We start from the raw sequence: 26,180 nt of genomic DNA on the forward strand, positions 1-26,180 counted from the left end.
AAACTGGGCTATAGAAAAATGTGCTTGTATTATTACTCTTATGTAAATGAAAAACATATAATTTTCACACCCAAACATAGAATATAAGTGCTTTTTGCATCAATGAGGAATATTTAAACAAACCTGTTTATGAATTAAGCTACAAAAGCCTTGAAAATTCTAAAGAGCTATTATTTGGAATATCTTTTCTGACCAGAGTTAGAACCCAATAACCAAAGAATAGCAAAATATAGTTCTAGAAAGTAAATATAGAAAGTAAAATATTCCACTAAATAATTTTTGTTAAAGAAGAAATCCCAGCCCTAGCCAGTTTGGCTCAGTGGATAGAGCGTAGGCCTGAGGACTGAAGGGTCCCAGGTTTGATTCCAGCCAAGGGCACATGCCTGGGTTGTAGGCTCTATCCCCAGTAGGGGGCATGCAGGAGGCAGCTGATCAATGATTCTCTCTCATCATTGATGTTCTATCTCTCTATTCCTCTCCCTTCCTCTCTAACATCAATAAAAATATATATTAAAAAAAGAAGAAATCCCAAAAGAAAATAGGTCAAAGTGATAATGGCATTCTAAATGTAAACAATTGTGACATGTAGCTAAAACAATATTCAGAAAAAAATTATATATGTAAATTATATTTACAAATACTTACAGAATGTAGGAGTTATCAAAAATAAATGTAGTAAGCCCAATTGATTAATACCAATAAAGGAGATAGGATGACAAATAAAGATATTGGTAGGAAGTAATAAAATAAGTATTTTTAAAAATTTTAAAGTATTTTTTAATTTAAAAATAAAATAGGAATATAAAAGATAACATTATAGATAAAATTCTAGAAAAAAACAACAACTAAAAAGTGAAACTATTCAAATAAAGAAAAGAAAGAATAAAAGAGTAACTAACTATAGATATTAAAGATTTCAGTAACTTAAAATATTACAAAATGTGTTAATAAATATGAATGCCTAGGAAATACATTTGAAATGTATTCTTGAGAAATGCAAATATATCAGAATTGGCCCAAGAAAAAGCTGAAACCTTGAGTATTAGCTATTATAAAAGGTATTTAAAATCTTCCTCCACAAAGGCACAGATGGTTTTATAGCTGGTAATGACAAACTTTCAGGGAACAGTAATTTCTACCTTATGCAAGTCATTAAGTCTCTTATTAAAGTCATTTCTGAAAATAGAAAAGTAAAGAAACCTTGTTAACTTATATCAAAGCGAATATAACCTTTGTGGCAGCTTTTGGTTAATCCACTCTAGTGAAGACTTTCTGTTACAGGTGGGCACTTATGTAACTAATAAGGGGACTATAAATTTTTAGAGATCAGAAAAAAAAAAAAAAGACTTGAATTAAACAGTTATATTCCATAAGCTGGGATTAAAAGAGTCAACATGATAAAAATGCCAGTTTTCTGCAAGTTAATTTACTAGTTTAATGTAATTACAATCAAAATTACAGAGAAGCTTTTTTCCAAGGGAATTAATAAAGTGATTCATATGTTTTCTTGGATAAGTTGAAAAGTAAAGGAATATCTGAAGTTAGATAGACCGGATTTATTCCATCAATGTTTAACACATCCTACCTAATAATAGACAAATATGCAAATTGACCGTACCTTCACTATGCCCACGATTGGCCAGGAGGCGCGGGGGGGCGGGACTTGGGAGGGCTAGGGGGGCCGATTGGGCCGGCGGGACGCTGAGCTTGCGTCGCCAGCAGCGGCTCGAGCTCAGCGTCTGCGCCATGGCTGTGCTGCGGCACAGAAGGGGCCTCTGGGGCAGCGAGCTCATGTCCCACCGTGGACCATCAAAAGCAGGGGAGCTGGGTGCCTGTCCGCTGGTGCACCAGGCCTTTCAGAAGCCTCCGGTGCGGCGAAGGCTTCTGAAAGGCCTGGTGCCTGAGTGGACAGGCACCCAGCTCCCACGCTTTTGCTTTTGATCGCTGGTGCACCAGGCCTTTCAGAAGCCTTCGCTGCGCAGGAGGCTTCCGAAAGGCCTGGTGCACCAGCGGACAGGCACCCAGCTCCCCTGTGATCGAAAGCGAAAGTGTGTAGGGGACCCTACACGTGCATGATTCAATCATGCACTGGGCCTCTAGTTCTAATAATATTTCAGCAAAGAATGAGAAAATGGAACAGAATATAAAGGCCAAAAGCAGTCCAGAGTGTAAAAACACAAATTCAGTAGCTAATAATGCTGAACCTCCAACAAGAGGAAAAGGGGTAAATAAATTAGTGTTTAAGGAAAGCGTGAGCCACCTTGTTAACTATTTGAATAAAGTGAGCTAAGGTACTTGTCGTGTTGTACAGAAAAGTTTCCAGTTTATGCTTGACAACATTCATTCACCAAATATGTAACCACTGTCTGCCCAGGACTGTGCACAGGCTGAGGGTCCGACAGTGAGCAAAGCCAGAGGAGCTTAGGGTCTACGAGGGAAGATACAGAACAGGCCCAAAGCAGCACTGACTGAGGTGTCAGTGTAAAGTGCTTTGCCCAAATAGCATGGCATGTGCTTTTGCTTGAAATAATGTAATTAAGAGAAGCCTCTGTAATACTGTGAGACTTTGTACAGATTCCAATACAGCATGACTATCCACCTCCACCCCAGGTTTTGTGCATAATCTTATGAAAAATATCTGGTGCTATACAGTATTTGGGCGTGTATGTTAATCACATAAGCAGAGTTAAAACTGACAGTGGCGCTGCATGAGATACGGATGCTGTGTAAGAGTGCCATGTAGTTGATACTCAATGGCAATCTCCCAAATATGTTAAATATAAAACATAAGAAAATCAACAAGTTAGAAGTGAAATGGTGTGGTATTTGGTTTGAAGATGTCAGTTAATCTAGAAATCCCTTATAAGAAATGGTCCTAAGATAGGCGCTGTTGTAAGGGAATGCTGAGTTTTGTGATCATTACAGAATAGTGCACTTTGTTGTACTCAGACAGTCACACCTGATTTAGAACTAGGAATGGTTATAAATCATATGAAAAAATCCATGTATTTTGCCTCAAGGACTCTGTGGACTATATGAATGGAAATGGTTCCACCTAGCAATAACGGGTGGAAAGGAATGGGCACTCTCAATTCACAAGTACATTTCTGCATCAACCAAAAAAGCCATTCTGGTTCAACTTGGCATTAAATATCACAAGCCCCCCAAATATTCATATTCTTTGATTTAATAATTCCACTGTGAGAAATTATCCTAAAGACAAGTGCAAATGGATTTACTGCAATTTTACTTTTAATAATAATAATCATAAGACCTGGAAGTAAAGAAAATATTCCCAAAAAAGGAATTAGAAAGATAAATCATGAAAAATCCGTAAGATGGAATAGTGAAGTGGCATTAGTTATGGAAGAACATTTGGTGACATGGGAAAATCCTAACACTACAAATTTAAATATAAAGAGTAGGAATTTAACACACTATTATATAATCCCAAATACCACAACATTGGGATTATGAGAGATTTTTTATATTTATATAATTTTGCATTTTCCAAAACTCTAAAATGAACTTAAGTTTGTTGGCTTGTGTGTTGTTGTTTTTTTACATAAAAACTTATACTTGAAAAGTATATTCACCTTAATACTGGTCTCAAAGATGTAAATTTGTCACAGGAATTAAAAAGGTAAGTCAACATTTTATTTTTTAGTTATTTATTTTTTAAAATATATCTTTATTGATTTCAGAGAGGAGGGAGAGGGAGAGAGAGAAAGAAACATCAATGATGAGAGAGAATCATTGATTGGCTGCCTCCTGCACGCCCCCTATGAGGGATTGAGCCCGCAACCGAGGCATGTGCCCTTGACCGGAATTGAACCCGTGACTCTTCAGTCCGCAGGCTGACACTCTACCCATTGAGCCAAACCGGCGAGGGCAAGTCAACATTTTAGGCATATAAAGCATAACATCAGAATGTATAAATTTGACCTATTTATGATATAGCAAAATTAAAAATTCCAAATGAAAATTAGAAATTACAAATAAAATTAGTAATCACAAATCTGCAATTATCAAATTTACTTTTCAAGTATAGGACAACATTCCCCCTCTCCCCCGTCTCCAGAAGTGGTCAAGTCCCTACCAGACTTGAAACCACAACAGTGGTTTTCGAGCCTCAGTGCTTCCTGGTTATTTGGGGAGGCTGTAAATAATAACATACTGTACTTGTCTGCACAATGGAGGATGTTCCCTAAAACAATGAAGAATAAACTGCCTGCGGCCCCATTCACCACTCTTTCCCTTTTAGGTCTTGGGGTTCTGAGTAGTTTCAGACAGCTCCTGCCTTGAGAGCACTGATCTCAGGTTTCAGGATGGCATCTCTCAGACCCGCCTGCCTGTCTTAGACCCGGGGAGGTATCAGCAGAAAGAGAGAAGGGACTAGGTATACATTACCCTTGCCCCCAAGATGCAGTTTTTAGCAGTGGCTGCATCTTACAAAGCTGCAGATGTTGAATGGCCCTCTTTCCAAAAAGGTCACCTCCCTCTTTACCATCAAGCCAGCAACAGCTTCACCTTCCCTTGGTAGTTCCATTAGCTTTGTTCGAAGTTCATTCACTACACTTTCTTCAGTTAAACCATTTGGTTATGTCACCTGACTGCTGTTGGGACCTTGTCTATTTTAGGAAAAGGAAAAACAACAACTTTTAAAACCACTGTCTTAGAGAAAGCTTATCACCAGGTCCACAAATGTCTATAAAACTGAAAAAATATAACATGAACTTATCATGAAAATTGCACATTTAAACTACAGCTTGAAATTATGGAATAGGCAAGTTGTAAGCTGTCACTACGACAAATAACAAGGGTTTAAATGAATGATTATGGAACAAGATCCACTTAAAATTTACCTTGAAATTCAATGTGATTCAAGACAATCCTTTATAAAAAGGCTCTATTTTGAAAACTGATAAATCTTACTACATTTTTCAAACAAAAATACATACTTAAAAATTAAATGTATGGGTATAAAAAGTACTTTGCAGACCAACAGCTTACCTCTTTGAATTTGTGACTGAGCTTGGTTGTGTCCAGGTCTGACGGGGAAAACATGTCTTCATTCTCGGGCAGCTCGAAGACTTCAATGGCCATGTCACTGCCGGGAATGGTGGGTCCTTCCTCATCCTCCTCTTCATCGGTGGCATATTCTCCTGTCTGGAAGGAAGGGGGTTTCAGAACTCTAGCTTCCCTCCCCCAGGGAGAGATGGGTGATTTGAAAATATTTTTTATAAAAGAGAAATAAAGTGGTAAAAGTGTAATTAGGCTTTTAAGTCAAGCATGCCTCATGCAGCCAATGTTATAAACAAATGTTAGTTTAAAAACTCAAAGTGACATGTCTATGCCATGTATAAGAGCATTTCTGAAAAGCTACTATCATCAGCAGCATCTCTAGTATAGAAACAAGAGTTGTTTTTAATCTAAGTATTTGATGGTTTTATTAAATAAAATAATTCCTTAAAATTCTCACCCAATACTAGGCACAGGGAAAAAGGAAGGGGAGATCAAAAGATTCACAGAGTTGAAAGGAACCTTAATTAAATCCTGCAAAAGTTTAGTAGATGAACTCACCTAAGCTTTAGAATTCAATCATTCTGTCCCATTTATTTAACTAATGTGGTTAACTACTGACCTAAAGGATAACCCCAAGGTTTCTAAATTTACAGTGCACATGAGTGTACTGTTTGGCCTGCAGAGTACTTTGATAAATCTTAGCATTTTGTCAATGCTTAAAAAAGAAAAAAGATTCACATAATATTCTAGGTTTTCAGTTTTTCTTGAGAAAGCCAATGACCTGCCAACATAGGCCCGTTGTAACATGATTAACAATTGGCCAGCGTCAGCAGTAGTTACCCCTTTTAGCTGGGTCACACACTTTCTAATACACTACAACGTCTGTAACTCCATATTGTTCCAAGCTGTTACCTTCCCTCCTTCATGATATCCGCAGGCTCTTAAGGTACCTGAGTCCATGACCCCTGGAATAAAGGTTCCTCCTCACCACTAACTTCCTTAACATTAAAAGGTAGCTCTGCTCCTGGCAACATCAGGCTATGAGATGCTAATTCCAAATAACTGTTTGAAATCTATAGCTTATGATATAATTGAAAGATAAATCACTGATTCAATGAAAAACAAAGTTCATTTAATTCATCTTTGCTCCTTCAGGTAGTTCCATCTAATACATAAAACAGACAGGAAGTCATATTGCCTTTAAAAAACCTTTCATAAACAGTGTAGTGAGTGATCTATTCTTTTGGTTAAATACGTTTAGCATCTGATTGCTTTTTTCTTTTTGTCTTTTGGTTCTGTGCTATGTTCTTGCTAGAGCTGAAACTCCATTTCTTTTGCTATCTTTGCATCTGAAAGAAATATGGTCATGAACCTCAATGTAATAATTCCTCACGCCTGGAAGACCACTATTAAACTGCCATTCCGACTTCTTTTGAGGTAAAAAAAAAAATTATAGAATCCTCATAGGTCTCAGTCTCTGTGATTGTCTCTGAACCTGCATTCTGATTCTAAGTTTTCCACATTTCTCTTCAATCATAGAGCCCAGAAGTAGACACAATTTCTAGTAAGGGATCCGAGGACCATTGATCACAATGAACTAACTGTCTCGGCAGCCTTCAGACTCTACTTCCCACACAGAGGTTATTATCATGAAGACCTTGACTTGGGTGGCATTTGTGTAAAAGTACCTGGAAGTCTAGGACTCCTCCGAAACCAGTTTATAAAAAGTCCAAGCTATAAATACCATTCCCAGTGTCCTAAGCCCTGACAGGAAAGGTGGCTGAAGAGTGGGGCTGGTTGGTTCCAGAGAGCTCCCACTTGTTGGTATAATTAGATCCTACAAATCTTAAAAGAACTCTTACTCCAGATTTGATACGTTTTTCTTTTCTGTGATAGCCTGTAAATTAATTCATCTCTAATTTCTATATGTATTTAGAACCAATAGGAACTTTATAAATCCAGCTGATGTTAATCCGTGGGAATGTAGCAGGGCTGGTACATGCACAATCTCAAGAAACCTTGCTGAGAGTTTTTAACCCTATAATTATAACTAGCAGCACAGCCATACTTTTATTATGAGGGCCTAACCAGGTATATAAAATTTACTTCTATATCATCAATTTGATGAATATCATGAGTGACTCAATAAAATCTTAAGCTAAGTTTAAAGTCTGATAATGATGTAGCACATTTTAAACATGAGTTGAAATGTACATTATCTTCATAAATGTAAGTTATTAAGAAGTCTTCCTCTTGATTCTTTTATTTGACTTCGCTAATTTTCTTTCTGTCCCAATATCCAAATTACCTGCAATTCTGCTAAAATACTTATTTTTCATTTCATCTTTTTATTTACTAACATTGCTTTTTCTAATTAGCCTTATAAGCATGCTGAGGATCAGATATGTCTCTTTTACTGTCTTGATTATATTAATTACTTATTAGAGGCTTTGGATAGGGTGTTTAAAAACTCATGTTGCTGTTCTTGCTCACTGATCAGTTATTGTTCCCACCCTGAACTGGCTTTAGAATAAAGGAGGCATTTACTACAGAACCTCAAACACCTAGGGGTTTAAAGGTTACATCTAGTAGACTAAGAATAATGTGTGCATCTGATTCTTTTATCTTCTTTGAAAATGGACATTACTTTCACGCTAAATCTGCAAGTGAAATAAATTACATAGAATGATATGTTAGCAGAATTCCATAAACCTCAAAATTAGATTGAACTGAATCTGAAGTTTACAGAGGATGATGGACAATGATGTACAAAAAAGCAACTGCTACAAAAAAAATATTCCATCGGCATCCAGTTCCTTATTTTTATTCCTGACCAGTTTCAACATCTTTCATACACAGACTCTTCAAGAGTTCTTTGTCCCAACCTGCAAATGCACTTTAAATGGGGCAAGAATAGTTCTTCGTGTAAGGAGTGAAGGGACAGTACATGTTCCTTTTCATCTCCTTGTCTGCCTTCTTGCTTATTAGCTTATGCTTTTTAATGGCCCCCCAAAAGGGGGAAAAATGAATAACAATTACTTTTGTAACTTACTGTGTGCCTGATATTGCACATTTCTTAAAAACTGGATGATATAGGTTATTACTATGCCATCTTAATTTGAGGAAACTAAAATGCAGAGACTTTACCCAAGGTTAGATATTCAATTATGTGCTTGAAGCTACATCTAACATATTCCAAAGCCCATGCTCTTTTTCCTATGCGATGCTGCCTGGGGTCTACATGAGCTAAAGCTTGGCAGATAAAAAAAAAAGAAATGCATTCCTTTCGTATTTCCCCAGCCAAAACCCCAGTGCATAATCCTGTTGTGTTGAGATTCCCCTTCCACATCTTTGAACATTATCATTCAATTCACTTTGAAGATTTGAAGAGTGTCTCTGATGAGCTCCAAAGTTCTTATCCTCTTCTTTTCTCTCATAACATGCTCACCCTGGGCGAGTGCATAGAAATCTCCTTCAAAAGATTTAGCTTCCGGGTCGGCTGACTGATGTTTCATGCACTCTTTCTTATGTAAACCAGAACTACAGCGTACACTCTGTAGAATTACTGCAGTGTCTTAAAATGGACAAAAACCGTATTTGCAAGGCAAAATGAGTGCAAAATTCCACTAGGTGTCTATGGCTTATATCTCTTACATTTCCTTCTCACATCTAATTTTCTTGAGCTACCAGTCTTTACTGAAGCTTCCCTAAGCATTTTATCTCATTTTCACAGACACACTTCCTTTACACTCATATTACTTACAGAATTCAATATTTCATTAAAATACACGGTTACAATAATAAGTAGAGCTGTTCTGCCTCTTAACAAACATGTAACTTTTGACTTGTGGGGCCGAAGCGTGTAGACACACTAGAGCCCTGGACACACAGGAAGGCTGCAGATCTCAGCCCGGGTTGCACAGAGGAACAGACCGAACTGTTATATTGGGGAGGTGGTTAAGTGGCGACCGATTATAGAATCTTGGTTTTGAAGTCTCCTAGGCCTATGTTCAAATCCTGGCTCTGTGATAACAAGGTTGTCATGAGATTAAATCAGATGGCGCCTGTAAAGTGTTTAACACCAAGTCCGGCACATGGTAGGTGCTCAAAATGAGCAATTGCAGCTGTTGCTGCTGCTGATACTAATACTATAACAGCAACATGCTAAAGCTCTCCAAATCTGTCTCATATCCGGACATGTGCTAATATAATGTCCTAAACGACCTCGCCACTAGAATCGTTTATAAGCAAATTGGTCAGTCATTTCTGAAGTAAAATGTCTCTATTCGGTAAACTTGCTCCTCCTCTTATATTTCTGGTTTTGAAATAGACACCAGCTTCTACCCCAGAAAACGTCCAGGCCTCTGTTCTCCTCATATAACTGGGTCCCCTCCTACCTCAGTGATGGGAAGTGACTATCCATCTACCTAGCACATTCTATGAAGCTGCAGCCTTAAGACTTCTAATTCAACCCTTTCTGTTGCTACTACATAAAACTTGGCTATTTGAGAATGCTGGGTAGGGTTTATTTCTGCGATGCCAGGGTGGCTAGCACACTGCTGGGCACATAGGAGGCACTAAAGAAATGTCTGCTGAATAAATTAATAGTCTTAGCTACATCTGCATAGCATGGCAGTGCCTAATTTTCCTGCTAATTCTCAGCTTTCAAGTAAGAAATACAGTGAAGCACAGCTGTAGCTGGGGCCTAGGTGACCCTTTGGGGGATTTTCTCTTGTTGTTAGGCTCAACCATTAGCAGTAATTTTCGCTATAGCAATGTTTGCTCTGGCAAATTCAGGGAAACTAAATGGTGCTAATCATAAAAATAGCCTTAATTACGCAGTTTGTGTTGGAATTTGTGTATCGGGTTTGAATTTGGTTATGTATATTTTCAGACGCAGTTTTGTGAATGAATAGAAGAGAGTTGCTTTTTATCTGGAGAAGAAAAGACCTCCAACTAACACTTTAGTGTTTAAAATTCCTAAATCTGTGCCAACCATCCAGATGGTTTTCGGCACAGTATCCCCTTCTCTGCAAAGGCCTCTCTCTCCATTTGCTGTCAGTTGACTTCTGTGTGCCCTAGTTTTGTAATGTGAGGCCACTTAGTCTCTTTTAATGTCATTTGCTCATCTATAAAGTGGAAATAACAGCAGCTTCTTCCTAAGTCTAGTGGGAGAATTTCCAGTAGTGATAAATTCAAAGTACTCATCACAGTGCCTGGAGTACGCTACATGAGTAGACGGCTTTATGATTCTGTTCTGTTCCCCATCCCTGGCCTCTCCAATACAAGCCGCAGAGCAGCACCCCAAAAAAGAGCATGGGCTTTGGGGCTGGAGAGATCAGGGCCCCCAAACAGAAAGAACAATGTTATGGCTGCATAACGGTGGCAATTTCTTTAGCTAGTAGCTATTGCGCTCTCCTCTTCTATTAAATGGTGCAAAAGATACCAATCTTGTGGGGGTACTGACAGGATCCAAAGAAATAAAATATGTAAGACATCCCAAGGATCCCTGGCCCAGGCCTCCTCTCACTTATCAAGTCACTCAAAATGTTCTTTCCGATCTCTGTTCTCAGAATGTTTTCTGATATTTCACTCCATCCTTACTGTTTGGGCACCAAATCAAGAAACGCCTGAAGATCAGTATCTAGGTCACTGAGATGGCCTTCAGTGCTCCCTGCCTTCAGATGCTCAGCTCTTCGGGACGTTGATAATACAACTGACGAATTGTTCTTCCGAAAATTTCTGACCAGAGAGAGTTACAACTTACCCATAAAAATCTTTTGTAATAACTCAAACTTATCTTGCCCTCCTTAAAATGTTCAAGCAATTTGTGGTAGACCATTCATAAAGTAGCATTTGATTTTATAATATTTTGAAGCCTTCTTTAGTCCTCCCCTTTCTTCCTTTTAGAAAGTATACTCCTCAAATGGAGGGACTTAATTTCCCAACATGGCAGGCAGGCTCTGCAATGACCCCTAAGGATCCCTCTTGCTGGGTAATCATCCTCTTGTACAGGCCCTTCCCCTTGAATGCGGACTGGACCTAGAGACTCACTTCTAACCACCAGAACAGTTTACAGAAAGGCTGGTGTGACTTGCCTATCTTTTCTCCTCTTGCTCTGAAGAAACAAGTGGCCATATTGTGGAAAAGGCCCACATCAAAAGGAACGGATGTTTCTGGCCAACAGCCAGCAAGGGCCTGGAGCCTGCCAACAGTTCACATGAGGGAGCTTTGGGAGTGGATGCTCTGTGTTCTGCCAACAGCTGTGTGTGAGACTGGGAGCGGATCTTTCCCCAGCTGAGCATTTAGATGACGGCAGCTCTGGCTGACACCTTATTTACAGCCTTGGGAGAGATCCTGAGTCAGAGGCATCCAAATAAACTGACCCACAGATACTGTAATATATAAATGTTACTTATTTTAAGTTGCTAAGTTTTGGTGGTAATTTGTTATACAGCAATAGGAAGGGGGTATAATGAATACAGAAAAATGGGAAAGTGGCTTTGGAACCAGACAATGAATGAAGGCTGTGAGGATTTTGAAGGGTATGTTAAGCAAGCCTAAGTTGCCTTGAACAGACTATACATGGAAATCTGGAAGGGGATCCTTGTTGTACAGTGGCAGAAAGCTTAGCAACGTTCTCACCTTCTATAAGGAAAAAGTAGGAAATGTCCCTAGTGACCTGAGTGATTCTAAAGTTAAGAAATGGATTCCAAACAAAGTTCAAACCCAGGGTACTGCCAGGAGAACACGGTCTAAAAATGAAGCAGGAGGCGTAAGCAAAAAAACTTTTGTTAAGAATTGTGAGCTTAGGAAACCCACATTTTTAATAAGGCTGTTCACTAGACAAACATCATTGGAAAGATAGTCTGGAACAAAGGCCATCAGTGTCTCTGCTCACAAGGCAGGCAGAGAAGTGAGAGGCCCAGGGAGAGACCATGTCTACCTTCTTTTCTACACCATCTTGGCTTCTGGTGAATTTTCCCATGAGTATGATATTCCCTCAGTGTGACCAAGAGTGGCTAGGGCCAAATCCATTCTGTATCTCACTGCATAAAATTAAGAGCACTATTAAAAGATCTCTAAGCAGCAGAATGAATCTAACCTGCAGTACTTAGATCAACCATGTTCCCCAAGATTTCCAGATCCTACTGGCCAAAGAAATACCATAAACCTTCAGGGTCTACCATAGAAACCCAGCTGGCTTTCTCCTTAAAGTTTCTTCACTGGCCTTTCCACTTGTCTAAGGTATTAATTCAGACACCTGGATGTCTCGGTGATTGCACAGACTTGGTATTGGCCCACAAGAAGGAAATCCAGGGTTCAGGGCAATTCTATTATCATAATAACCTTGGCCAGCTAGCTGAGGTTTACCTGAATGCCTTCTAAAATTGAAGTGGTGTCACTGATCACATCATCTAAAGTCAGTCAAAATTTGTACCACTTCATCTAATTAAATGAGTCCCACCCTAAGAATGGGTGGCAGGATGCATATTAACTATTCCCCAGGAAAGCAACCCTAAGTAACCAAGAATAGCCTCATTTCAGAGGGATCTGTGGATCAGCTGAAGATGATCTAAAGATGGTGTTTCTTTAAAAACACAAAGGCCTCTTATGACCAACACAGTTACATGAATAGCCCAAAGAATTTGATCAACTGCCACAATTTGTTTGCCATCCCAGACTTTCACCTGTCAGTCTGTAATTTTTCAAGTGACCAGCTAGGTCATTGATAAACATTTCAAGAGTCAGTAAAAATATAATAAGATTTATCAAGGGGAGTTCAGGCCAGAACTATGAGAATGCCCTTGAGTTCTGCCAGCTGACTGAACAAAGTGACCAAATCCATTTCTGGGTGAGCATAGCCGGTGCTGAGGCTGGAAAGCAGTAGGCAGCACGGGACAGCTTAGCGGAACCATCAGTGAACCAAGCCCATGCATTAAGGCAACCTCTATGAACTGAAGGCCTCACTAAGCTAGAGGCCTTGCTTCTAGAGGTAAAGTTTCCCTAAATGGAAAGCTATACTTGTTCAAGTAAATCTAAGGTGCTATTGGGCCAGATTGGCAACTTATCATTTCCATGTGATAATCTTATTGGTCAGAGAGTTCAAGTAGATGCATCTCAAACTGAGATAATTCAGGTAAGAGAGTCACATGGCCCCCATGAGTCAGGCTTCAATTTCAGTTTCCATAAGAATTTAATAGAAGATTAACAGCTGCCCCCCCTCGTGTGTGTGTGTGTGGTGGTGTGTGTGTGTGTGTGTGTGTGGTTTGGTGGTGGTGTTGGTGTTTTTTTTTGCATCAGACAGGTGGTGTTGTGTTGGGAAATGGCCCAGGTGTCCTGCCAGCCATTAAATATTTAAATAAGCTGTGATTTCCCCTTCTCTTCCTGGGATTCTGTATTGTTTCTAGACCATATGGGAAAAAACAGGGAGAGTGCTCTGTATGTCCTACTATTACTGCTCTACATGTGGTGGTCCCTGAATGGGAGATCTCCATTTCGGCACTAATGGGACAAAGAAGTGCAGGCATATAACACATCAATTCCATTATATGTCTAACAGTGGAAACAATAACAGCATCACCTTGCATTTACCCAAAGGGTCACCTCTACAAGACCATTTTCGCTTCCTTTCCTCCCGTGAACCCTGCCAAAACACATCAGTTGAATTTGGGTGTCTTTTTCTCACTATGGGACTGGGTGAGATGGAGATGTGTGAACCAGTATTCACAGAACCATAAAGTTTAGGTGCCTCCCTCTCCAAGTTCCCCAGCATACTCAAGGGGTTCATGTAGCATTTGGTCTCTCTAGAGAACAAAAAGAGCTCAGGCCTAGCCCTAGCCATCTTTCTCCTTAAGGTCAGAATAGAGAGAGGAAGCAGCAGGGGGCATGGGAGCAGCTCTGTGCCAGTAATAAGGGACAGTCGTTTTCAGTTTTGAGCAGTGCAGTAATTACTCATGTTTTAACCAAACTTCCAATGTCCACCTGAAGCAGTATATAAGGTGAGTCATCATTACGAACACGATCTATTTAGATTGGGGGAGTCTGACTCAGAAGCCATAGCCTTGACTCTCACAACAGGGACTCTGTTATAGAGGAAATCTGGAGTCTAATTATGAATCTGTCTTGAACATAAGGGATGGTGAAGTTTTCCAAGGTGGTGAGGCTGACAGAATTTTGAACAGTTTCACCAGTATTATAAACCAGTTAGGCCCCAAATACTCATCAGTGGTTTCTCACATGAGTTTGTCTATCTCAAGAAAAATCTTCTTGACAGGACCAATATTCCCTCAGAGCAGCAAAGACCCTCTACAAAAAGCTGAGGTCTTTTGCTGTCTGAGTTAATGTAAAGTTGGCATGATAAACTACAATAGAGGTTGAGTTGCTATTTCTCCTTAACTAGCATTATATGCCCTGACCCATTATCTCTTCAGTGAACCAGCCAGAGTTCTAAAGATTTACCAGGCTTCTTGCCATGGCGTTTGTAAATGCCTTCCTTTCATGCTCAGTGTGGGGGTGTCTCTCTGTCAGTGTTGCCTGAGCAAGGTTAGAACTTTCCTCTAACCCAGAATTGTTCTACATACTAGCTAATATAGTCTATCGTGATTTTTACGCTGAAACCTCAAGCCACACTTTCCAAAGAGTAATGAGAATAGGGCCAGATAATGTCTACACACATAGACATGACAAGAGAGGACCCCAGAGTGTGGGTAACCTGCATCTTTTATAACAAGCAGTATTACTGCCCTTGCTCCAGAGGGAAAGACTATCTCTATCTCCAAGTGTTCATACACAAACACTTGAAAAGATAGTTCAGATCAAAGAGCATTTCTGCCAATTATTATTTAATGGGGAAAAAATTAGAAATTCAGCTGATTTTTCAAGTTTCTACAATATTATTCAATTTACCTTTTCAAAGACTTTCCAACCACTATTCCTTTCTATATACTCTGCTCTGCAGGTAAACTGGTCTTTTTATTTCTTTGAATATATACAATACTAGAGGCCTGGTGAAGAAAATTCATGCACTGGAAAGGGGGGGTCCCTCAGCCTGGCCTGCCCCCTCTCAGAGTCTGGGAGCCCTCAGGGGCGGGAGGCAACCCAGCAATCAGGGGAAGGCGACACCCCCATCACACCTCTGCTGCTGCCACTGCTGGCAGCGCAAGCCTCGGCGGGCCCTGGTTACCTGCGCCTCAGGCCGGCCCTGGGCGGCTGGGCCGCTGCCATCTAAGGCTTGCCTGCACCTTGGCTGGCCCTGCTTGCCTGAGCCTCAGTCAGTGGGGGGTGCAGGAGGACCCAAGGCCCCCAGCGGGGCTGAGGGGACTCCATCGGCAGGTGTGCGGGGCAGCCGGCCCCACCCCCGCTGTGGGCGCTGCCATCTTGTAACAGCGTGACAATCAATTTGCACATTACCTCTTTATTATATAGGATTGAGCTGGCTTCTCCATTATAGAAAACATTTAAACAAAAATAAAAGAAAAACTTCTTGCCATCAAATTTGAAACCATGAATCTCAAATTCATGCTTTTACTTTGTATGTCTTTAGTTGTGATGATTCTTTTACACTATGGTTATCTGGTCTTTTGACAGGTTGCCTTGAAAATGATTTAAATTCCTTACCATATATATTTATTATTGTTTCCACAGCCAAACAGCAAGCTTCTTGGGAGTATAAACTATATTTTTCCATGACTCAATAGTCCCAATTCAATTCCTCTTAATAATGTTACCCACTTACCAAGACATAAATGTTATTGTCTTTAAGTCCCTGATAAATATATTCTATGTGAGGAGGGAACCAGTGATCCCTATTTTTCCCACTGAGACCCAGAACTGAACAGTCAACAGACCAAAGTAGACCTCTGTAATTCAAATGTCACACTGCAATTTCAAGTTGGCAGCCTTCCTTGAGTTTCATTTTTCTTTCCAAGGAAACAATGAAGCACTTGTTCTAATGCCAACAGAAGAACTGTGGGAAGAGACTAAGAGATTTGTATTTCCTTGAATTTTATCTGCAGAAGAGAACAACTACATTGACCAAAGTGATATGTATTATCATTATTTTAATAATTCTATAATTATACAACAAATTAAATCTTAGAAAATATGGTGTGTTCATTTAAAAACTGACTCATATGATTACAAAAATGTTAACAGGTCATTAAATAGAACCAGAAGTATTATATATATATATATATATATATATATATATATATATATATATTATATGTGTATATATATATATATTAAACAATAGACTATAGACTATATAAACAATAAACTAAAATCAACAAAAATGTCATTGATGGTATGTCTATGAATTATCTATCAATTGATAATAAAAATAATCTCAATCTTACAAATTCCTTGGAGGGAGAATAATTCTACTCCTTTCCTCATTATGGCTATCTGGTGGTTCTTGGCAGCAATACCTTTTTGCAAATCTCTGCAATACCAGGACTCGAAGGTCTTTATATCCGTTTTCCTGGCTCTGATTGCAGCTACCCGCTTCCCCACAAACTCCCATAAGCCTAGATTGTCTACCAAGTATATTCTGTTTCAGTAGGTCTTAGGCTCAAGGTAGAAATCTATAATTTTAAAGAAGTACCATGAGATCCGCACATCGAGGCAAGTTTGAGACACAGGTTCTTAAGTCATTCTGTAAGTCCTTGAAGAACAGGAACTATTCATTTTATATCTACATACCTGCTAAATCGAAGCAATTCTACATGGCAGACTTTAACCTTTTTCATTAAATATTGAGTTGGTACATGGTGTTTTGTAACGTATAGAAAATATAATGAATAATGATGTAACCACCACCAATGAACTAATAACCTAGTTCAAGAACAGAAGCAGAACCACTGCATTTTAATTATGGTCCTCTATGTGTGTGTGTCTCCTTGAGTCTATTTCAAACACTTAACCTACAGAGTAAATCTGCTTTTATCACTCTTAATTTTCTCTTTTTTAAAAGATTTTTATAATAACTAAGCAATGTGTTATTTATTTTTACAGGATTTTAAACTTTGTATAAATGAAATCATATTGTTTGTAATCTTCTGTGCCTTTTTGTTTTTAATGGTACACTCCTCAGAGTCCACCGGTTGTTGTGGTTTGTTGAAACAACTTCTGTATATTACCCCACTGTATGCCTATACTACAATATACTTACACTTTCTCTTGTTGATAAAGATAGCAGTTGTACCCAATTTTTTCTCTATTCAAAACAATATTATACATTTATTATAGCTCATGTACATAAGGTGTTTAGTAAGAAATATAATTGTTGATTCACTTTACTAGATAATGGCCAAAAGTTTTTCAAAGTTGTTGGGCCAATTTATGTTCCTATGTGCAGAGAATAAGAGGTCCTTTTACCCCACATTCTCGCCCAAACATAAAATATCCCATTTAAATCAATTCAGTGAGAATGGAATATTTCATTTTGGTTTTTCATTTTCGCATCCTCATTGCTTATATGTTGGGCATCTTTTCATATGTTTCAGAAAAAGAAAAAAAAAAGAAAAACTGACTTCTCTTTTCAAGCTCCTCTCTCTTACTGGCAGCTAAAGATAATAAGAATATTTTATTTATAGTATAACACATTTTTAGACATTTTGGCACATCCACCATATAGATCATGCAAGTAAGTACTATGATAATTTAAAGATATATGCACTCATTTTTTTAAAAAAATTAAGAACATTGTATTAAAAGAAAATTGCTGGATTTAAAGACAATATAAATTACTGTGTATGCTGTATTGTACCAACATCATACAGCTCTGTTGTTAGATTTCTTTTGTTCCCCTTTAATATGAATTACAAAGTATTTAAAGTGTTAAGGGTTAAAAACATTCATGGTTAAATATTAGGAAGTGAGTCCAGTTCTGTATCTAAGATATGTAGACTCAAGTTTCAGAATTAAATGTTATTTTTCAAACAATAATCTTCAAACTATTATTCAACATTCACAACACACAGCTCTAGAAGATCTTGTGAGCATCAAGCTAGTTAATAAGACAGAGACGATTTCATTTCACACACGAAGCGGGAAGGTACAGATAAGCATTGTTCCCCACCAGAAAACGAACCTTAAGGGAATAGTTGTTATTGTTATTGCAGTTGCCAGACACTCCTTGCAAGTCAGCCACCGTGTTCTAAAATAGTTGACAACAAAAATTAAAGGAGGATTTACCCCACTAAAGAGAGCAGCCTAATGGTAAAGGATAAGAAATCAACTGCTGAAGTTCCGGTGCCTGCTGTAGCATACACTTTCAAGAACTAAGAGAATGCTCCCACTCTTATAAACACAGAATAAAGTCAATTCACATTGTTAAAAAGCCATCCATAATAACTGCAATCTCTTGTTCACGCAACACAAGCTGTTTTCAACCAGGAACAGCAAACAGCATGAGTCAAATATAATGCTATCCCTTTAATGCTTTCACATAAAAACTCTATTCTTGTAAACCTTTTAACACTTGTGCAAACCATAGCTTCCATTATATTTTTGCCTTCAATTATTACGTTAACACAAGCAATGAAAATGCATATACATGTAGGTAGCTGCTCCAAATTGTATTCAATACTTTAAAAGATTCTAAAAAATTAACTATTATTGTTATGATATAGTTATAATGATATTAATTTCCAGTAATGGAAAGAAATCATAGAAAGATTAAATTATGTTTTTAAAAAAGGGGGCCTCCATTACTGGAGTGATGATTAACATAGTTATGAAATACTGCCTAAAGAGACTTTGAAATGCCATCTATAATCTAAGCCTTTAAAATGTAATACATAGTATAGTTTAAAAGGATATAGAAAGAGGCAAAAGCAAAATAATCAGATAACTTTAAATGTGCATGTAAAATAGCTCACTTTAATGTGAATGACGATATTTATTTTCTAATTTAAAAAAGCAGGACAGTACCAGTTCGGACTTCATTTCCAATCTGAGCCCACAGTGTTTCACGTTGCAAAATACTCTCTGATAGAGATGCCCCAAATATGTATAGAAGACCCACAGAACACAAAACATACCAGAATTACATCATTTCACCACTCAAATGCTAAAGATTGATTGTTGTGGAGTATTAATGACAGGAGATTTAATTTGTTATTGAAAATTAAAATCTAGTTGAAAAATTTACCATACCCCAGAATTTCATGGGACAGTGCTGACTGTTTGAGGGGTTTACTGAAATCCTCCATGGCTACTTTCCAGATTGTTCAAAAAGAAAAAGAAAAAAAGAAAAAGAAAAAGAAAAAGAAAAAGAAAAGGAAAAGAAAAAGAAAAAGGAAGGGAGGGAGGGAGGAAGGAAGGGAAATGAACAATAATTCTATTAAATCCAGAAATGCAAACACCAATCACAGATCTACATTTAAAATTTTTCAGTTTTTCAGATATATATTTTTCTCTTCTTTATAGAATCTCTTTTATTCTTTAGCCTTTAGGTAAAACCATTTTCACAAGCCATTTTTAAAAGCCACTTTTAGCCTTTAGGTAGAGCCATTTTAAAAAGCCACTTTGCTTTTAAAGAATCAGAATGTTTAACATTGAGTGTAAAAAGATATAGGAATGCAAATTATGTTGAATTGGCTGTTTGCTTATTATAAACTCTTCTAGTTTAAATACTTGGAGAAGAAAAGCCTAGAAAAATGCAGAAATTCAGAGTTTGGGTATTATCTCTATATTTTAATTCTTTTGGGGTATCATTTATGCTTTCCTAAAGCATTAAACCAGATATATCTAAGCACACACTATACATGATAAAGTAGTTTGAATCCCAACTATGGTTCCACTGTACTTTTACAATTTCTGGATATATTTATCACATTACAGTGTTTTCCCTGTAGGCAATTCAAGCAAGCAACTCCCCTCTGTCAGTGTGACAAGTTCCAAGTTAGAATCAACCTTGGATGATTTGACCAAAACCAGAAGCTATCTATCCTTCATAGACAACAATGATCTAAATGCTGGCAATGGAATTACTTGGATGAACTTGGTTGTTCTGCATTTAATTAGAGGTTTTCCTGGCTGGCCCAGGGAATGTCACAGGGGATAGTGTCAAATAAAAATGATTTTATCTTTGAAATCACAGAATGATTCTATAAATAGAAAGCATGAGAAACCAAATGATTGATTATACAATTCAGGATTAACAAAGATATGTTAATCAATGAATTACTCAAGTAGATATCAAATTAACTAAATTATTCAAGGACCATTTACCCACTGGATAACCAGTAATGATTAATCTAATTTCCATTACATTTTTTGGACATTTTACTTTTTATTAACAAAGACAGTAAATAAAAAATAGGGACACAACACTCAAATCAATTTAAAAATATTTCGTAGCATTAGTAAAAGAAATGAATTTAAGTCACATAGATAAAGTGTTTACACAAGAGTGACTTTTATTCATTTGTACAGCTTTCATCTCTCCTATGCACAGGAAATTAACAGTTGGTTCCAGCTTGGCACACTTGGGTGAGGTGGTGTGCAACAGCAAGAGAGGAAGCACGTACATCAGGGAGGAGCATGAGTGAGAGAGACAGAGGAAAAGGCGCCGTGACATTTCAGTAAAGTGAGGGTTACTTGGAGTGACGCAGTAGCACCTGATTTCTATTTCTACAACTTGCAGGAGAAGAAAAAGTTTAACCTAAAGCTAAACTCTATTTTTTGTAAAACATTTGTATGCTCTTTAGGTCCTATCTTCACAGGATACTTATGGATTAAGCATTTGCCTAGAGTAAAAACCCTCCAAGAATTAGATTCCCTTATTATTAGAAATATAGGACAGAGTCACAGCATCAAAGTCTTACAAGATACTCCATCACCTTCAACAGGAACCCTCTCTGCAGCATCTCTTGTTACCCATGAGCCTGTGTGCGCCTGAACACAGACAGACGCACCAGTCCACTCTGTTCAGAGAGAGCAGCGTGGTGCAGAGTCCAGGCCTTGGTCAGGAAGATTCCTCTTCCCATCCTAACTCTGTCAAACACCAGAAAAAGCTTCAGTGGCTGCACTTCTAGAGAAAAAAAAGAATCTTTTCTGTTTGCTGTAAAGATACATGAAATTATGTGGGGAAAGTGCCTGGCACTGAATACTTACTTACCCCTATTCCCCCTGAAAAGATCTGCTTAAGTGACAATCAACTCTGCTTTCCTTACAAAAATTGGCAAAAAAAATCCATATGATGTTTTCTTAAGTATAAATGTTGAGTAACAAACATTCCTTTTGCATTTACTAAAATTATTACATTAGAAAATAATATACATAGATATGTGTATATCTATATTTATATCTATATCTAGAGAGAGAGAGAGAGAGAGAGAGAGAGAGAGAGAGAGAGATCTTTACCTGTTTGAATCGAAAACTTTTGGGGGATGAATGTGATCATTTCCTCAAAATAATTGGAAGAAGTATGGAGTATATGATCTAAAAATTTCACTTGACGAACCTTAAAAAACTATTTTATTTTCCCTCTTTTCTTGTTTCACCAGATGCTTTATTTCATAGGCTCACAGAATATTAGAAGCTGGAAAAAATTCAGAGATTTATCCCATTCCCTGTGCTCTACAGCCAGAGACACGGAGGCCCACAGAGACCAGAAAGCTTAGTCTCCTCAGCCTCCACCACTGATGTCACCCCTACTCCCTGCACTGCAGCTCCAAATTCTTTCTAGCAGAGTGAGCAGGTAAAAACCAGACCTGCAGAGTCGATTCTGCAACCCTAAAATAGGCTTGTAGCCAAAGCAAATCAGTATCTCTGCTAAAACATAAAACACTAGCACAGAGAATGGAAGACTAGGTGAGATGAATGTTCAAGTATGTGAGGAAATCACTTCTTTAGTTTCTAAATCCAAGATAACATTTTCATATATAATATCTCAGTATAATAAAAAATACTTGCCATTTCATATGAATTCTGCAAGTGAAAAAATAAAATCAACAAAACAGGATTATGTGAGCCTTTCACGTGAAGACTTTACGTGTACTCTTTGATCAAAAGTTAACTAATGCATCATTTTAAATTTTCTACTCTAAGAAATGGAGAGTACATCCTCATTATACTACAAGCACATGAAAAATTAATATACATTTGGGTTAAAACATTCCAGATTAAAAATACATTAAAATATTTGAATGTCTGTTTATTAATCTTCACTACATTCTGGCCAGGAACCTAAAAAGTTCTGAACATAGAATAAATTCAGATGAACAGAGGTTGAACATATGAAGTTGCACTGTCCTTGAATCAGCTGGAATAAAGAATATTTATTTTACCTGAATATTTACCATGTTTATGGAGTATGAAATACTACAACTAAATTGTTGGTGGATTTTTTGATATGCCAATATGAAACACATGCACATTTAAAATAAAGCATATTGTCCCATTATATCAATGTACACTTGGCATTTACATTAGAAATAGACCAGCATCTGTATTATATTACAACACACAAGGGTTCCCGACAGCCGTTTTCACTTGGGGGTTAGCTTCTATTCATTTACTTGATCTTCTACAGAGAACAGGATGCAAAATTATTCCAATATGTATCTACTCTCTGGAATATGTGCTGGTGGGAAAGCTTTGTTCTGCATTGTGTTAGCACAAATCATAGCGAGCAGATCCAAGGAACTTTCTCTTCCTGGACAAAATGAAAAGCCTGAAAACCTCAGTGATTTTTAGTGCTTTTCTGTGTTTGTATGTGTGTGCTTTTTCACGCAAATGTTTACTGATTTTTTTTTTTTTTTGGAAAAAGCATTTTGGCTGAAAATTTGATAAAAATTGCAAAAACACAGAGAAAAAAACCCCACCTAATTCAAACCATAAAGACAGCAACCATTTGCATGTTTGGTATTTTTACTCTTTTTTTTTTTTTGTGGTTGTTTCAGTGAATTTCTTTTAATAGTGTGATAAAAGATGACTTATTTGACTCCAAAGTCTTCACACTATCAACAGAATACCAATATTTGATTCATATGTGAATATAAAAGCAAGTAATATTTCTTTTCCGTGAGATTGAACATACACACACGCTCCTTGGGAAACTGCAAAGAACCTGCCATACTGTTATAAAGTAAAGAGAGTTTTATGAAGGAGGAACCTAGGGAGAAGAAATGCAGGAAAAGAATGTCAGCTCAGGCTGCCTACCTCATCGTCGTCGGCATCATACTGGGCGTAGTGCTGCTCAAGCATCTCTCTCTGGCGCCTTTCTTGTTCCAGCGTCTGGCTTATCAACTGCGCAACCTCACTCACTTGTCCTGGTTTTTCTCGCCCAATAACAAATCTGCAGGAAGGTTGAAGAGACTAATATAATTAGACTGTTCAGTTAAAAAAAAAAGTGCTAAGAAAAGTAACCAAGATTGATATTTCAGGATCCATGAAGCAAAGTGACCAAGATTGATATCTCATCAAGATCCATGAAGCCTCAAAAAATAAAATAAAATAAAATAACCTCTATACTTAAAATGGTAGGCATGGGTGGCAGGAGAGGTTAGCTGGGCAATCAAAGTTATTTTTGTGGCAGCCCAAAGGAACAGAAAGGAAAAAAAAAATAAAAGATCATAAAAAAAATTATTACCTTGGGAAAAAACAAAACAGATGTATTACAATACTATACACACTTTTGATGCTCTACATATGGCAGCAAAGTCCTAATTTCCTGTACCATTGAACTTAAGATTTCCATAGTAATGTCCTCTTTATAACACAAAAACTGCATAAAACTTTTTGAGATATAGCATACCTTAGGTGGGTAAATATATGTAGAGAGAGGCACTAACTTTTTGGTAAGTTACTATAACTTTAGAGATAAGAAATAAAAGGGGGTATATGTAGTTTTGTTAGTTTTAGATTTAAAAAGAAAAACTAAAATAAGGAGAGTTGGTGAATTAATTCATTTCTTTTGGAGAATTTTTGAAGTTTTAAGCAGGTCTTAATTTTGATATTATATTTAGGTGTTCATTTCATCAATTGAGCTATTTTCCTTTAAGAATCAACTATAAATAAAATTTGTAAACACTGAAATTTTCATCTTTATTCAGGTATAATTCACACAAATACATCTATTTTGAATGTAAAGGTCAATAAGTTTGACAAATGAATAAACCTATAAACACCACATTAATAAAGATATAGATTATTTCCATCCAACTAAAATATACCAGTTCCTTTCTAGTAAATCATCTTACCCTGTTTTAGATTTATCTTTATTCTAAAGTTTCATATAAATGGAATCATTGAGTGTCTGGCTTCTTTGGTTCACTATCATGTTTTGGGCATTCATCCATGTTATTACAAGTATCAGCAATCTGTTTCTTTTTGTAACTGAATAGTATTTCATTGTACCAGATATACTTTATTTGGTGTATCTATTTGTCTATTGATAGGTATTTGGGATTGGAATTTGGATAAAATGAGCAAAATTACTATAAACATTTGAGTGCAAGTTTGGACATTAATTTTCATTTCCCTTAAGACAAATAATCGATGTCATATGTTAAGTAAGTATATACTTAACTTTTCAAATATTTGCCAAATTGTTTTTTTCAAAGTGGTGGTACCATTTTACATTCCAACTAGCAATGTATGAAAGGTGAAGTTGCTTTACCTTCTTACCAACACTTAGTATTGTCTTTTAAAATTTTAGCCACTCTACTGGGTATCTAGTTGTATTTTATAATGGTTTTAATTTCCAATGCCCTGATAACTAATGATTTTAAGTATCTTTTCATGCGTTTTTTTGACCATGCACATGTCTTCCTCAGTGAAATATCTTTTCAAATCTTTTGCCCATTTTTTAAAACACTCCAGTTGTCTGACATTTTATTATTGAGTTGCAATGGTTCTATATCCTCACCTATATATATTGCACATACATACATATACATAAACACACAAATAATATAAGTGTATGTGTTTATTCTATTTATTATCTTTTGCCAACTGCAGTTTACTTCTTAATTTTCTAGACTGATCTTTTATCTTTCTTTAAATGAATAACAGAGTGGGTTTAAGAGAATATAACTTCCCTACTATAAATCTGACAGGAGATTGAGGGAAGCAATTAATGTACAAAATGCAAATTAATCAAAAACAGCTGCCAAGCTCAAAGTAAGTAAATTAGAATTCACATTCATTTAAGCCATAAGTTCTTTAAACTCATTTGAGAATTACTGTGTTAGATCTTTTAGTTTAACAGTTTTCCCTAAGAATGTAGAAGTTTATTTCCTCCACAAGGCAAGTGTTTAAAGCTAATGTAAACACAATTCAGGAGAGAAAAACAAAAGATGTGGTCCACTTGCCAAAGAGTTGAAACTGATTTTAATTGCTGATTTTAGAGATGAAAGAAGGAATCTTAAGAAAGACCTTGTGAAAAATTTTAAAGCAGAATATTATTTTTAAAGTCTAAATTATATTAAATAAGAAATTATGTAATTATACAATAGAATAATCAAAACTCCAATGTGATGTTACAAGTTTCTTCCTTTCTTCAAAATACAATCCCTAATTCCAAACAAGAATTATTTATGAACAAAGTTTCAGAGGAAATAAGAATTGTTCCATATTGCATAAGAAAACAGCATTTTAAATCATGAAGGCCAACTTGCTCAAAATCACAGCTTGGCTTTCTTTCTGAATTTACTGCTACAATTTAACATTCTTCACTATTTGCCCAATATTAGTTCATATTCAAAATCACTTTACAGTTTGATGAAACAGAAGTGATTTGTAATTACATATAAAATAGACAATTTCTCTCATGAAATACACTCACTTTTAAAAGTGTGTGTTAAAGTATACATCTCTTCATTCAGACAGGTATTTTGGGTGGCATTATAGCGCCTAGCTGTACACATCTTTAAAGTTCTGTAATCAAGTATAATTTATAGTACATATTCACAATATTAGAATTCATCCTGATAAGGATGACCACAGGAAAAAATAAAATACTTGCACTAGAGTGTGCTGAACACGTTATTATAATTCACCCTCGAAAGATAAAAGTGTGGAGCACATGATCACATTAAATTGAATTTTAAAAATCTTTAAAAATATAATAAAAGTCTACAATAATCAGTCCCTCTAAATATGTGATATTTGTACATAATTAGTGATATATATTGTAGACA

General features: G+C 36.9%; 1 protein-coding gene across 1 annotated transcript in view; it reads right to left on the reverse strand.

Moving 5' to 3' along the window:
- The window catches only part of PPP1R9A (protein phosphatase 1 regulatory subunit 9A), a 226,291-nt gene that overhangs the window by 52,008 nt on the left and 148,103 nt on the right, over positions 1-26,180 (reverse strand). Inside the window, 2 exon segments of the mRNA XM_054726426.1 lie at positions 5,014-5,169; positions 23,200-23,335. Of these exon segments, the coding sequence (XP_054582401.1) occupies positions 5,014-5,169; positions 23,200-23,335 (292 nt within the window).

The sequence above is a fragment of the Eptesicus fuscus genome, chromosome 14 (genome assembly GCF_027574615.1).
Source record: "Eptesicus fuscus isolate TK198812 chromosome 14, DD_ASM_mEF_20220401, whole genome shotgun sequence".
In the NCBI taxonomy this organism is placed as follows: domain Eukaryota; kingdom Metazoa; phylum Chordata; class Mammalia; order Chiroptera; family Vespertilionidae; genus Eptesicus; species Eptesicus fuscus.